Here is a 15,105-nt window from a genome sequence, read left to right on the forward strand (position 1 = left end):
GCTCGTGCAGATACATGAAGCTGGTCTTATGTTTTAAGCTTCATATAAGGAACATTTAAAGAGGATCAAACAGTTGCAATCAAGGATGAAATTTTGATTGCAGAGCTGCGGGGGACACAAGCATTTTTAATAAAATTCTAATCAATAAATCTAATACACTTTACGAGATTATTGGGAGCTTTGTAAATGATGAGGAGGACCTTGAAGTGGACATGCTGCTTTACTGGAGCCAGTGAAGGTGTTGCAGGATGGGTGTAACGCATTTCTTTGAGGAACTTACACTTTGAAGTCTCTTTTGTCCACTTTTCTTTTTTAGCCATCCTGGCTGCGCCTAATTACCACACACACACACACACACGCGTACACACACACACGGACACCGATTCAAACGTTAACGTAAAGGAAACCTCTGATATTACAATCCTCCTCGCTGACGTGACCCACGCCAGGCAGAACAGACGCCCAGTTTACAGTAGCAGATTAACAAGGACTCCTGACTGCAGACTAGCAGGTGTGCAAACCAGGTGGAGTGACAGCGGGGACGGCCAATCACACGTGAAACGGGAGGGCCAATCGGGGAGCTAAACGACGGGAAACGGGCTTCAGCTCGAGCGGCCGTGTTCCGCTTGGTCCTAGTGCCTGACTTGTCCCTGTTTACTACAGCGTAACATTGTTTTTGGACGGTAAAAATTTCAGGGGACTAAAACAGCAATTAAACCAGGATGTCATAGTGGTCCAGTGCTGAGGATGCCGAGTCTCCAGTTTGGTTCCAGCCTTGTTGAAGATCACACTCCTCTCTCTCCCACTGCTTCCTGTCTTCATCTCAAGAGCAAAACTGTCCAATAAAAAAGCATGTAGATGAAGCAAACATACTGTCGTATTATCTTATTTTTCACAATCCCTGGCAAAAGGACATGTGTTTTCATATTTTTGTGTGACACGTAAACAGCTCTTTAGCCTCCTTAAGATGAATATATTTATATTACAACTGGACAACTGGACAGGGTTGGCTTGTAGGGGACTGTGATCTGGATAAGACTTCCAAGTGGTATTAAGATATGTGAACATTCAATACTTACTCACCTTGTGTTAATGTTCAGACAGGAAACACACTTGCCCACCACTTGGGGGTGTAAACGCGCACAAAGCAGATTTTTGAATGTGCTGCAGGTGGAAAGTGAGTGGAGCAGATTGCTGCAAAGCATTTAAATACATTTTGGTTTTCATGGTGAGACTGCAAAGAAAGAAACAAGATTAAACCTTTGGAAAAATATTCAGCCTTCAAGTTTTAAATGTTTTATGTATTATTTATTATACATTGCAACAAATCTGCAGTGAATATCCAGAGTTTGATTCACAGCTCGGGTGTTGCATCATTTCCTGTAAGCACACGGCAGTAAAGTACATTCATTTCTGCAGTATGAAAGTTCACTTTTTACTTTGGAAACAGTTTAACAAAAATACCTCACTTCACACTTCACTTTGTCCACTGCAGATTCCTTTGAAAGCTCAGGTATTTGAGCTACTGAGTGGACTGCATCAGAAGAAGCCTCCATGAAGTGGTTGAAGACTCTGGAAAGAGCTGATAGACCTTGAATTAATTGCTTGGGGAGGATTTGTTTTTTGTCAAACTTTGATTTGTTGAATAACCACAGAAATAGCAGGCCTGTACGATAGCAATTAGTTTCTGCACAGTATTAGTGTGTGGGCTCTGTACAAAGTTGGGACTTAACAGCTCAAGAGAGTCTGAGGTCCTTTTGAACAGCTCTGAACAGCTGTATCACAGCATCCGTCCACGCCGCTCTCTGCTGCTCGTTGCTGACTCGAGACAGCGTCTGAGTGGTGTACACCAGGGTCAGCACCGTCCTCTCAAAGTCCTGCCGGCTCAGGGGTTGCCGGCGCTGCGCGAGCTCTGCCGCCAGACGCCGAATGTCGGAGAGCTTCTTGGGCAGCACGTCATCGCAGATGACCTCCAGCCTCTCTGTGCTCCTCATGGAGGCCAGCTCCTCATCTGGGATCAGCATGGTGTGTTCTGCACCTTGGATCTGCATTCCAGCTAGCAGGATCTGAGAGACCAGGGGTCCATTAAGAAAAATGTTCAGGAACTATCCACTTAGACTACTAACTAAGTTAGGTTCAGCCATACTGACCTACCAAAGACACTATTTATCTCTGTGTGAAGTTAATTTAAAACAAGATTTTAATCAATGTCCAGAAAGCTTCAGGTAAATACATCACATGCAGCATGTACACTGTCTTCACTCTTTAACTGAGACCTTTCAGGACAGATCACAAATGTGGGACATGGAAAAACCTTTTGCACATTCTCAGCATATTTGAACTGAGTCCAGAAATGAACCACTGAGGCCTGAACCATGAACCCACAGGATCACCACTGACCTCAAACAGCAGGTTGACATCCTCCACTGAACGCTGGAACGTGGGGTTGATCAATGAATATGTCCCACGCTTTATCCTATATGCAGATGGATACAAAGCTGGAACATATAAGAGCAGGAAATTAGATTAGAGGATCGTCTGCATCTTCAAGAAATTAGACACCACATTCACCAGCATGGTATGCATGTGGGTGGGCCAGATGTTAACACAGATACATTACTGCTCAAATATTATGCAGGTGTGACAGAATCTGGCTGCAGCTGTGCAGAGGGTAATTGGTCTTCGACCTGAGCCACAGATGCTCCTACATTTACAAGAGGCAGTGGCCAGTGCATCCAGAGCTGAGGAAACCGCGCTCACAGAGGGGCACGTGTTGATGACCTCAACTGGTCGCATTTCAAAGCGTCGGTCCAGGGACCCTGTAATCTGAGGTGTCCAGATAGGGCTGGAATGAAACCGCTCGCTCCCAGCTGATGGAGACAGTCTCTGTAGCCACATCTCAAAGATAACAATACAGTGAAATCCATATTTTAATGGAGGTGATAAGGGGAGGCAGTTCCACATGGTCACACACCTCTCGCCCGGAGGTAGAGAGTAACTAAGTACATTTACTCAAGTACCTAGTTTAAATACAAATTTGAGGTTTTGGCACTTCACTACTGTGTATTTTTATGTTATTTACTTGTTTCTTATAGGTTTTTATTCACTACATTTGCTACATTAATCTGATAGCACATAGCACAAATTTTCTGATTGTCTTGCATCAATCAGAAAATTTGAGAATAAGAAAATAGAGTTCATAGAGGCCATAGAATTAAAGGAATAATTCAACACTTTGGGGAATATGGGTATTCTCTTACTTTCACACAGCTGAATAAGAAGATTATTAACACCCTTATGTCTGTGTGTTAAATACGAAGCTTCAGACAGCATGTGGTTAGCTTAGCCTAGCACAGAACAACAACTGGAAATGGAGGAAACAGCTACACTGGCTCTGCCTGCCTACCAGCACTTCTAATTACTAAATTACATCCTGTTTTTTTGCCATTGGTGGGCAGCAGATATTTTATCTATTCAAAAATGCAAGAGTACATTGCAAATCTACATTTTTAATCAAATTAGAAGGACATATTTGTATCCATGGAATGATTAATGGACCAGCCTGATCTCACAACCTTGTATCTGCATTCTCATTTTTGCATGATAGCACTTTGTGATAGAGACCAGATATTCCCACCGGTTATAAGACTTTGGGAAGTCATGTCTGAACAGGGCTCGGATGAAAAGGATGAGAAATGAAAGAGGAGTCACACAAGGATGCAGACGAATCCCATCAGCATATTCCCTTTGCATACTGTTTATAATTTGACTACTGTTGCTGTTCAGACTTTAATGTTTTCATATTATACGCCCTCTATTGTGTGAGCCTCCAAGAACAATTCAGCAGAGTGAGGTGAAACGCAAAGCTGATTATAGCTGAAAGGGGATTCAAGGCATAATGAAGTAAGTCAAAAATTTCTTTGAGTGCCTCTAGACATCTCACTTTCTTTTTCCAGTGTTTCACATACACAGTTGCCATCCAGTGCTTGGCTTATGCATGTGAGCCAACACACAAATCACACATACAGAACTTAATGAGGTATACAGTGAAAACACCAGGCTTCATCTGAATTTGGATCCAGTTGTCCTCCTACCCTACGGCGGCATCTGCGGGGCATTGCCTCGCCAGTTCTGCAGTAATAATCATTCCGGCTGCCTGGAGCCTCACTGACCGGTTACATTTAGCTTTACAGCCTTTGTTAGGTCAGCCAAAGCCTCATGCGCTGGCTGATCTCCCCATGTACCTGCTTCCTGCTTGGGTGACTGCCGGTTGCAGCTCCAGCTTTATTTCCACAGTCCAGCCACCATTCAGAATGTAAAGAAAATCTGTTGGTGTATAGTGGACTTTAAGAATAATAAAACCCATATGGTACAGCTGTCTAATCCTCAGCATATTATCTCAAACTCCTTACCTCTCAAATTTGCCCAAACCAACATGGTTGTAGCCAAGATTTTAGAAATGCTGAGATCAAGAGTCCAAAGTTCCTGCGTGCAAATTGGCCATTTTTGGGTAAAATGTTTATTTGCTTTTGTAACAGGAGTCACACGAGTGTCACAACAGTCAGCTTACAGAGGAAATGGCTAGCCAGGCTTGTGTTTGGTGTTACCTTTTTACCGACTCAGGTGTGCTGTTTCCTTCTATTTCCAGTCTTTAGGTGAAGCTAATACTTTCTGAGAAAATTAAACAACAACTGTTTGTGGTTCAGACAGCACACTCACAGTGTAAAAATATGAACAAGGATCTTTTATTGAGACCCACACAAACAACTGGTTTTGCTCCACATTTCCAGGCTTTATGCTAAGCTAACTGTCTCCTGCCTCCAGCCATACACACCAGAAAGGTATTATTCTTGTCATTCAGCACTCACACACTTGTTTCAAGACACAATGGATTTATTTAAGCCTTGAAAACATGTAATTTAAGTCTAATTGTTCTGACCCCTACAAGCACCCTCAGTACTGAAATCATTTCCCTTCAGTCCATCGCTGACATGCAACTATGATTGCACCGCCACTTGCAGGTGAAGATTTACACTCCTCATTGAGTGAGCGACTCCCAAATGCACGATCAGCAGGGGAGGAGGAACGCCTGTGCAGTCATATTAGATACTGAAGAGACACTCCAGCTCGAGTGGGGCATTGTCGATGTAAACAAAACAACACCCAGGGGAAAGTGCACTCATTGGAACAAGAGTTATATTACTAAAAGATGGAGGATCTGCAGGGAAATGACAGCTCGGAGGCTAACACGATGCTGATTTACATTTAAAATTAATAATCTGTGATTTACATAAATGTTATCTACTACCCTATGCCACTGTTTTCTGTAACTCAGTGGTCCTTGGGCATACAGGAACATATGCGTTTTATGTTTCCAGCAGCAGCCACATCAGTTTGCACTAAACATGTTATAAGTGGTTAATGCTCACAAGGTTGGAGCAGCACTGCTGTAGACACAGGCTGTGTGTGTTACACCATTTATAAAGCAACAAATAGAATACCTACATGGAAGAGACAATCCAGAAGACTCAAATGCATGAGTCGCAGTGGCAAACAGAAAAGCCAAAAGCAAAGTTTACAGTGTAGAAGGTCGAAAACAGAGTTCAAGTTAATGCTGGTGTGAAGCAGAACAAAATGGGCGAGGAAGGCAGGCTCTAAATCCAAACAGGAAGGCAAAGAATGATAATAATGAGAGAAGTAGACTGACAGACAGCCAGGCAGACGGCTGGGTTACTTAACATATTATCTGGCAGGGAACTGAGGGAAAGGGTCACAGATACATAATGAGGAGCTCGAGCCTGGGAACAGGTGCGCAGTTGGGTGTGGATGTCAGGTGATAACCAGGAGTGGGAATTGAGCTGCAGGCCTGGTAGGGAGGGAATAGAAAGCTATCTTGACAGTTCTGACGTTTGAGGAAATGGAGAGTCCAAGCCACAGCTGAAGCTAACTAGCATGGAAAGCTTTTTTCCCCCCCTTAAGTAAGTTTTTATCGAATGAAATGGTGTACAATCCAGAGAACAAAACGCCAGCAGCCACATGAATATTGACGTGACCGCTTTTAAAGGCCCAGTGGTAATAATGTTAACTCAGATATGACACGAATGCAGCATTGCTGCACTATATATATATATATATATATATCTATATATATATATGCATACATATATATATAGATATCTATATATATATATATATATATATATATATATATATATATATATATATATATATATATAGATATATATATATCAGCTGGAAACTACTGATATTCAGATATTATTGGATCTACAAGGGCTAAATATTGGCATACTTACACTATGCAGATCCATTAACAAGTAAATGTCATAGTGTCAACTTAAATCTAAATCTAATCAAGAAGGATATTTTAGTCAATATTAAAACTTTAATGTGTTAAAGCTGGGGAACAACAACAAGGTTAAATATCTAACAAAGATGTCCCGCCTTACAACATCCCAGCTTCTGCTTCTCCTCTAAGCCTTTTCGTTCCTTAGCCCCCACCCGCCTCATCCAGCGATCCAAACAATAAGTGTTTGAACGGGCAGGCTTCCCCCAATGTCATTATGCACAGGCAGGGAACTTGTAATCTCCTGCTAACTGCTTGCAAGGAGATGGGGGAACAACAAAGATCCATTAATTAGCAGGGCTAAATGGTATTCCTGGCTGGAGGGAAGTCTTGATGAGAGAGGAAGAGCGAGAGACAAAGAGAGAGAGAGAGGATGAAAGAAAAACAAAATGGATGTCTGGATGTCTTACAGTGAAAGAGGAAATGAACAGAGAATGAAATCTTTGCCACGGTGGCCCATCTTCGGCTTTTACATTTCAGTTCACCATTCATGATGGTAGAATCCAAACGAATTTCACTTTTCTAGCAATTTGGATGCAAAACATATGATTTACAGTGTAAACATGGGCTTCTCCATCAATGCTCCCACTTTGAGACAAAGCTATGAGAGGCGAAGCAATGAAGTCACTCAGTAGGGAAGACGAGATAAAATTTGACGCTGCGGATACCAGAATACTGGAAACATTTGTGATGACTTTCCACCCATCAAATACACATAATGGCCTTAACAATGGAGGCTCTCTGCGCTTTAGAAAAGCTCAGCCAGTAACATCTGCACTTCTTTTGGGGCTGACATGCCTAAATAATAATAAAATGCAGGTGAAGGTTTGTTCAGGCATGTTCAGATGAATAGAAATCCAACAATTTCTCCAACTTTCCCAACCAGAAATTGATTCCTGGCAGAGGAGAGAAAGCTCTTAGAAAACGGGTTTGCAGTAATCTAAAATCTGTATGTTTTCAAATGAATTTTAAAGGAGCAGCAGAACCATCATCAGTCGCAGTGTTTTTCTGTCCTGTACCCGGCTTTAGCGCCATGTGGCTTATCCAAAGGTTCTAAGTTATGTGAGTCTTGACAAAGGAATTTCCTCAGTGAGTGAATCCAGTAACAACAGGGCAGTCACTTCTTACTGAGAAATGATCTGTTGATGTCCTGCATGTTGCAAGGATCCTGATACGTCCAGATGGTAAATGCATTCTTTCACCAACACACACACATGCGCACACATATAAACCAAGACTGGACCGTTGGGAATGTTTACTCCTGATGAGCACGCAAATCATTGTAATTTATGTATGAGGCATCATTTCAATCAGCCGATTCTGACATTGTGGTCCATAATCCAGATTTAAGGTACATGTGGAGCAGGTGGGTCAGTCCACCTACCTTTCCTGTGGTGCTGAGTGGTGGCCAGGTAGACGGACAGGTAAACGACGATGAGCGGGGCCCACCACTGCATCATGGTGGGTATCCTCACACACAGATCTCCTCACACAACTCCACACACGCAAATGAACATCACAGTCGTGGATGAAAAAGCTCCCTCTGTTGAGCTTTTGCATCTCACATTGACTGTATTCATTTTTCAGACGCCTCCTCCCTCCTTCCTCCCTACATCCTCTCCCACTCTGTCTTTTTTTTCTGTGTGTGTGTGTGTGTGTGTGTGTGTGTGTGTTCTCCGCTCAGGCCACGCTGTAGGGCTCTCATCTGGAAATCATCAGGATTTTGGGTAGCGGCTGCTCTCTCTTGGCTGGACTCTCTTCTTAGCTACTGGCTGACAGCTCGACCAGCGGACTGGTTCAGTTGCTGAGTGACTCTGCAGCTGACTGGATAACTGGGTGACTGACTAAGCGGACGAGTGGCGGACTGACTTGCTTATTGACTGACTGAACATAATCCCACAGGCCAGATCCAAAGCAGCACTAGTGGAAGAGATGGATGGTCTCCTTAGAAAAAGTGCTCTTGTTTGACCGTCTTTATCACCTTCACTTTTCTTTCAACTTGGGGCTTACTTTCATCATCTTTATTCTCTGTCAGTTCTGATAATAACATCTGATAACACAGATGTTGCTACAATGACTGCAGATTGTAATCAAACCAATAGTTTGCTAGTTTTTGTCGAAGGTAAAGCAACTTTTAGACCTGGATACTCTGTCCACTTATTATACTATCTATGGTCCATTCATGTCCACCTCAGGAATAAGTCATAAAAAAAGGTCGCAATTTAAATTTGTTCAATACTTTGTTTTGTAAAGTGAAGTAACTTTCCTATCAGTCTCAGCATTACTGGGTGCTTAGTGCTAATTGGCAAATATTAGCACGCTAACACACTAAAAATGTGGTGAACATGATACATTATTCCTGCTGAACGGTACCATTAGCATTGTCATTGTGAGCATGTTAGCATGCTAGCTGCAGCTATTAGCTGAAAGCACAGCCTCCCTGAGCTGCTAGCATGGCTTTCTCCACTCGTACACTATGTTTTAGCAACGTCGCAGTATTCCCAGATCCCAGCAGTCAACCTGTTGCCTTCGTGAGTACAATATTATCATAAAACAATAAAGATAACTTTATAAAATAATTTATCACAACAACATCCATTTCCGAATCTTTATTCCTTTCTGCTGACAATAGAAATGATCCGCCTCCCTCCTACACAAAACTCTCTCGTCATGTTTAGACTGAAATTCTCTGTTAATTAACTGAAATTCTGCTTTGTAAAGAACAAAGTGCTGACTTAAAAGGCCTGTTTGATTGCAGGGAGAGTGCAGCAACCAGTCGATGAAGAAACCCAGACTGAGACAGACAAACAGCTCCATGTCGACGACGACGGCGGTGATGACGACGACGACGTGAGAAGCCATCAGAACATCTTGATTCAAGGCTGTCGAGTGTCTTTCCCCGTCTTTTATACTCTCTCCTCCACAGCTTCTTTGGCTCTTTGTTGTCACAGAATATATGCAAGAACCACACAGCACCCATTTTGTTGCCAAAGCATATCACAGACTGTGTATGTGCTCTGTGTAGGATTTCAGATGGTTTCGCTTCCTTGGCTCAGACTGTAATGTTGCATCTGTTAAAATAAAGTGTTCCAGTAATGATCTAGCGTAAAAAGTGTTAATCAGTGAATTTGTGAGCAGCAATTAATTATTCAAACAGGGCTGTAGATATCAAACTTTAATGTTTATTCTTCCAAAGCAGCACTGATAAGCGCCCACCACCCCTTATCGACGCTATGCTGTTGGAATAAACTAAAGGCTGGTATCTGCGAGCAGTTATCGCCTGCTTTTTGAATGCTATGTCAAGTGTTCCCTGTTGTGCATTCCCCAACACAGCAAAATATATAAATAGTTTATTAAAAAATGGCACCGCCTGCTTGATTAGGAGACATAAACGTAACTGTGTTAATCTAGCTGCATTCAAAGGTTTGATTAATCTACATGGTGCTGGATGCCATATGTTTCATTGAATTTTGCTATCGGCAGATGGGCAAACCAAGGCATGATACCTTTCTAAACCAGCAAAGCACATTTACATACATGAGGAAGCGGGAAGAACGCCTCGGTGGACAAGCTATAACTCTTGTCTGCACGATTCACGTGACTAACACATGAGGTGAAAGCAGACGGCAGTCTGAGGGCCAGAACAAAGTCTTTCCTCCGCCTCACGTCTTCTGTGTTTGCCTGCAGGTGCAACAGCTGTGCAGACAGGAAAATAATGCTACTGACCCCTGAATGTGTGGGGTTATAAACACAAACACCCAGTCCACACAGTTGCATTGCTGAACCTTTTTTTTGCTTATGGCCAGAAGGGGGCAGTGTTATGACACACATCCTGAGAGAGCCACAACCACCCAACTTATCCAAGATCTTGCAGTGATTGCTTCTGCTCCCCAACTCTTTTGGTGATGCTGCATGAATTCAGAAATAATTGAAATCTATTCAGATAAGGTCTGACAATATGAATGCAGCCACTTACGGGAGATCAAAGGGTTGTTTGGGTTCAAACCAGGTGGAGACCCTCGAGACATCCTTTAGTTTAATTGCTTCTCTGCTGTAAATCACTGGAATGCCTCAAATATGCAAATTGATATGAGGCCACTGTACATGTGAACTTGCATGAGGCTTGCTTAATAGTCAAATTGCCATCACACAAAAAGTCTGCAGCTGCAGTTTTACAAAACTGTGAATTGGGATAATAGGTAAACACCTGACCTGATTGTGAGAATGCTGAGATATGTTATGCTGAGGTTTTGTGCTTGTTTCCAGCTGAGGGACTGTGAATCATGGGGAGTATTTTAATGCTATTAAATCATTTTTGATGGTGGTGCTCAAAGTAAAAGTCATGTTATAATATAATGAATATTGCTCCCGACAGATTGCAGGAAGCGAAGCCTGGAGGCCACGACAGGAGGCTGCATGTACTGGATGTAAAACACACCAGCTTCCTGGAGGGGAGCCTCCAGCTATGAACTGAGCAGAATGTACAGTATGTTGCTTCTATATTGCAGTGCACCTTTGCTGTGTTCACAGTCTGTGCAAAACTAAGCCAAAGCCTTCAAGAGCTTGTGAGTTGGAAATTTTTAATTATTTTTAATCCCCAACCAAAGCTCAGCCGGAGAGCTTTTTGCCTTCGTCAGGCTTTCACTGTCAATGAGACTTTGTTCTTGCTTGTGAAAATAAAACAACACAGAAAGGATGTGAACATTCTTGTTTGTTTTTTGGAGGATCATGTTCACTTAAATAAATTAAGCGCAGAAAATGTTAGGAAAAAGCAGTGATAGGGGCGAGGGAAGAGAAAGGTGTTTGAGAACAGTTTGAGAGGAACTTCTTAAAAGTTTAAAACCAAGAGCTATTGATTGACCACAGTTAATGGCAACACGGCAGCCGTCACAACAAGCGAGGTCGGTGTGAGAATAGGCTGTCTAGCACATCTCTACCTCGCTGGCAGGAGGCTCATCACGCATCAAAACAACTCACCAAAATACTGAGTGTACGAGTGTTCAACCGCAATGCCTAATCATTATACCTCGAGCAGAATAATTACCTCGACTGTCCATCACACCTCTGCAAACAATTTTATCAGGGCCCATCCGAATAGCAGCACAGTCACAGCTCAGCGCTGAGCCTTTAAATGGAGCTGGCATGTCTTGGGAAGCCTGCATGGCCCTGGTGGGTGTCTCCAAACCCAAAAAAGTAGCTGTCTGACATCCACTGCACACTGGAGCAGAGACAGCTACAGCAGCATTCTAGTTTAAATACACTCACCTGTCTCATTACGGTGGCATCCACAATATTGTAATTAGTCACCAGAGTAAATAAAGCTTTCGAGCTGTTGTAAAAAATTAGCAGAATGTCTTGGTGAAGTTCAAACTGCTAATTTCCTCCTTTGTTGTCCTGCTTGTACTTTTTGACCAGTTAATTTGTAATGACCTGATTCACAGTCCAGATGGCAGGCACAGTGAAGAATGTGTAAGTGCGCACTGCAAAACTAATGAACTGTTTCAGCAGCGTAGAATTACTGTACAGGCACAGTCAAGAGGCAAAGCGTAATGATTTGATAAAATACTCATCACTCTCAAGTGAGTTTTCAATCCAAGTTTACTCATTCATCACACTGAGGTTTAGCCGCTGCCTCACTGAGAGTGTTTTTAAAGCTTCTTGTTCATCCAGCTTAAACCTTGGGCTTCACGTTTGCTCTGGGGCCCCCGAGGGCCACAGATCGTCTACTCAGCAATGAATTGGTTGCAGTTTGATTAATTGCAGGCTAAACACAATAAAAACTGCAAAGGCGGCTCCTGCCTTTTATCTAATATTGAGGTCCTGTTTCTCATTTTCAATGCCTTTATATATTTAATTTGAGTTTGTGCTTATATGATGCGTAGTCATTTAAAACATGTGCTCCATCAAATTATCACAAAATAAACAGCAAAGCTAGTGCAGCTAGTACTCCAGGGATGGAAAACTGGTTGATTTATGGGGCTCTGCATAGAACCGAGGCTGGGGGGGGGGGCGAGTGCAGGGTGTTTAAATTGGGGCCCACAGCTCATTTTTGCCCCGGGGTTCCTTGCAGGGTAATCCGTCTCTGCCACTTAAGTTCTTTTTACTTCTTTTATCTCTGTTTTTAGTAAAAAGTTTGGTCTGGATTATTGTGAAACAAGGAACAACCACAATTGAAATTCCAAAAGCGCTGAGATAATGTTGAATTTTCAGACATAAAAAGCCAGCCAGAACAGCAATAAAAATAATCTGGTGTGTCAAACGCCACATTTGAATACTAGTACACCAACATTGTTTGTCCTAAACTAAAAGGTATACTATGCCCCCCTGAATTACTTTGCTGTGTTTGGGAGGAAAGACAGCTGAATGCTGAGTCTCATTTCCAGGTCGATGGTTGGCATCAAAACCAGCATCAGCTACCTTTCTCCCCTAATGCACCTTTGAATGGTGTGTTTACAAACAGCACACAAATTCCATTATTCTAATGTGCCTTTAAAAACAAATCTTTAATTTTACCATCAAACTATAAACTCACGATCCATTAGAGCCAGGTCTACAAAGGTCTTAAATTTCTTTTAATTTGCAATATTAGAGGACAAGCCAATTAAATAAAACTTAAAATGAATATAAGATAAAGCTAAATAGCAAGTTAAACAGCACAAAGTGCTTGACTTGCCTGAATCAAGGCCTTGTTTTAACTCTTAAAAGGTAATTATTAAAGACCAATTAACATTAATATGTAAAGCTTACGTGCTCAGGGGCACTTCGACAGGGCATATATCACCAACTTGTTGGTCTGAAGCTGTTCTACTCCCTGTGTCACCCAGCTGCCAAAAACTCCTGCCTAATAACTAGAATAATGATGGATACATACTTCATTTCCTGTGTAATCAGTGCACCGCTCATGCTTGAGTGTGCGTCGGCGGGCTTCTGCATGTTAATGAAAGGTGCTTATGGAGTCGTGGTGAGAGGCAAACGCATGGGCAGAGCGATAACATCTGTCACCGTGATCATGACCGATGCATGGATTGGACTCACGATTTCCTGTTACCATCATCAGCTGGTCGTGAGTAATGAGCGTTGGGTTCGATCATCGGCGCCTCCGTATTAACACACCCCAGAGAGGGCGGTGCCACGACACGAGCCAGAGGCAAGGAAAAACACTGGCACAAACAGTGTTGTGCACGCACAGTAAGGTAATGAAAAAGCTTTGGCACTTTTGTTTTTCCCTGGGAAGTGTTCCTGAAATGTATTCCAGGAATTTCTAAAAAGTTGGCCAAAGAAGACTTTGATGGCTGGCTGAGACTTTGTTTTTCCTACTTTGTTGGATATTTAAGGCATTTTTTGTTGTTTTTTTGGATTGAATTGCATGAAAAGATGGTGCATCTGATACAGATCTCAGTACATATTATACTGCTGTGTTTGTATTTCTTTGGTAGTAGCTGTACCCTGTAACCTTGGTATAATAATCTGAAGTATATTAAAAACGAAAGTTCATTCAGAACCAACATTCTCTTTATCCCGATTCAATTTCCTGACAATAAACTTTCTGCAGTTACTCCAGATTGGCAAAAACTTCATAACTTGAAAGAGAGCTTGAATGATTTGATGGAAAATTAAATCAGACTCTCTTCAAAGAGACAGGAATATATAATACTCCTGTGTGAGAGTGTTTTATACAGTGAGTAAAGTGTATTTAAATGTATTTATCATACACACTCAAGTTGGTCATGCTGTGCGCATCTGACTTGATTTTGCTCGTGTGGTTGGACCAAACAAGAGGCGGATTTTATGGCGGACGAAACGGCACATGAAGCAAATACCCGAGAGGACACAAAACACATCTTTGTTCAAGTTGAGAAGGTTTCGGTAAATATTTTGCACTAATCTCAAAGCTGTGCGACTCTGATCAATGAACGTATGGGGATGAGGAAAAAGAAAAAAGACTGGGGGGAAATGAGTGAAGGATCTGAAGTCCTGGTGAGGACTGAGAACGGCTGGAGTCTAAGCCGAAGCTCAAATTAACACACCAGATTGTTTTTGGTTTTGGTCTCATGGTTCTTCTGCCAGTGGAACACAAGCAAAATATTTCTCAGTATGACTCAAAGGTTTTATTGGGATTATGGTTGACTTTATGAAGAAGTATGCTTTTCCTCTGTGGGGCTGTGTAGCCCTGCGTGCATGACATGAAAAATAAAACCTGCACTTTATTTCAGTCATCTTAGAGGCACATGACTTGCATGACTCTCCGTGACACCTGTGCCTCTCGCAGCAGCTTCTTCAACCTCAGCGGACAAACACTTCGCTGCACCTGGTTCACAGAACAAAGCTGCTGCCCTGTGAGAGACATCATGTGGGTGAATGAAGGATGGAGAGCAGAAGACTCGAGCTGAACCCTGCAAATGAGGTCAGCTCGGGGTCTGGGAGGGCTGTGAGGCAGGTGTGTGTGTGTGTGTGTGTGTGTGTGAGGTGGTCGACTGAGGTGGGAGGTGAGTTTGGGGAGGTGCGTTGAAGTGTTTGCTGTTGGCCCTGAAATGGAGAGCAGTGCAGCACATCAAAGCTTCTGCAGCCAGATGGCTAATAGCAGGATCAGACCGGAGCCTTCTGCTGATCGTGCAGTACAAACAGGTAGAAAGGCTTCTTCATCCGAACGCTACCTGGAAGACACTAAATAGACCGAAAGAAGAAGAAGAAGAAGGAAACAAAATATTGTTTGCATCGATTAGAATGAGTGCATCTGCCAT

General features: G+C 42.6%; 1 protein-coding gene across 1 annotated transcript; it reads right to left on the reverse strand.

Annotated features, from left to right (window-relative positions):
* Positions 1–1,286: 1,286 nt before the first annotated feature.
* Positions 1,287–7,916, reverse strand: LOC124053763 (protein FAM180A). The gene is made up of 3 exons (XM_046379226.1): positions 7,749–7,916; positions 2,401–2,498; positions 1,287–2,066 (listed from the first exon to the last, which is right to left on the reverse strand). The coding sequence occupies exons 1-3, from the start codon at positions 7,822–7,824 to the stop codon at positions 1,737–1,739; spliced, it is 504 nt and encodes a 167-aa protein (XP_046235182.1). The 5' UTR covers positions 7,825–7,916; the 3' UTR covers positions 1,287–1,736.
* Positions 7,917–15,105: the final 7,189 nt, after the last annotated feature.

Source organism: Scatophagus argus, chromosome 22 (genome assembly GCF_020382885.2).
Source record: "Scatophagus argus isolate fScaArg1 chromosome 22, fScaArg1.pri, whole genome shotgun sequence".
Classification (NCBI taxonomy): Eukaryota; Metazoa; Chordata; class Actinopteri; family Scatophagidae; genus Scatophagus; species Scatophagus argus.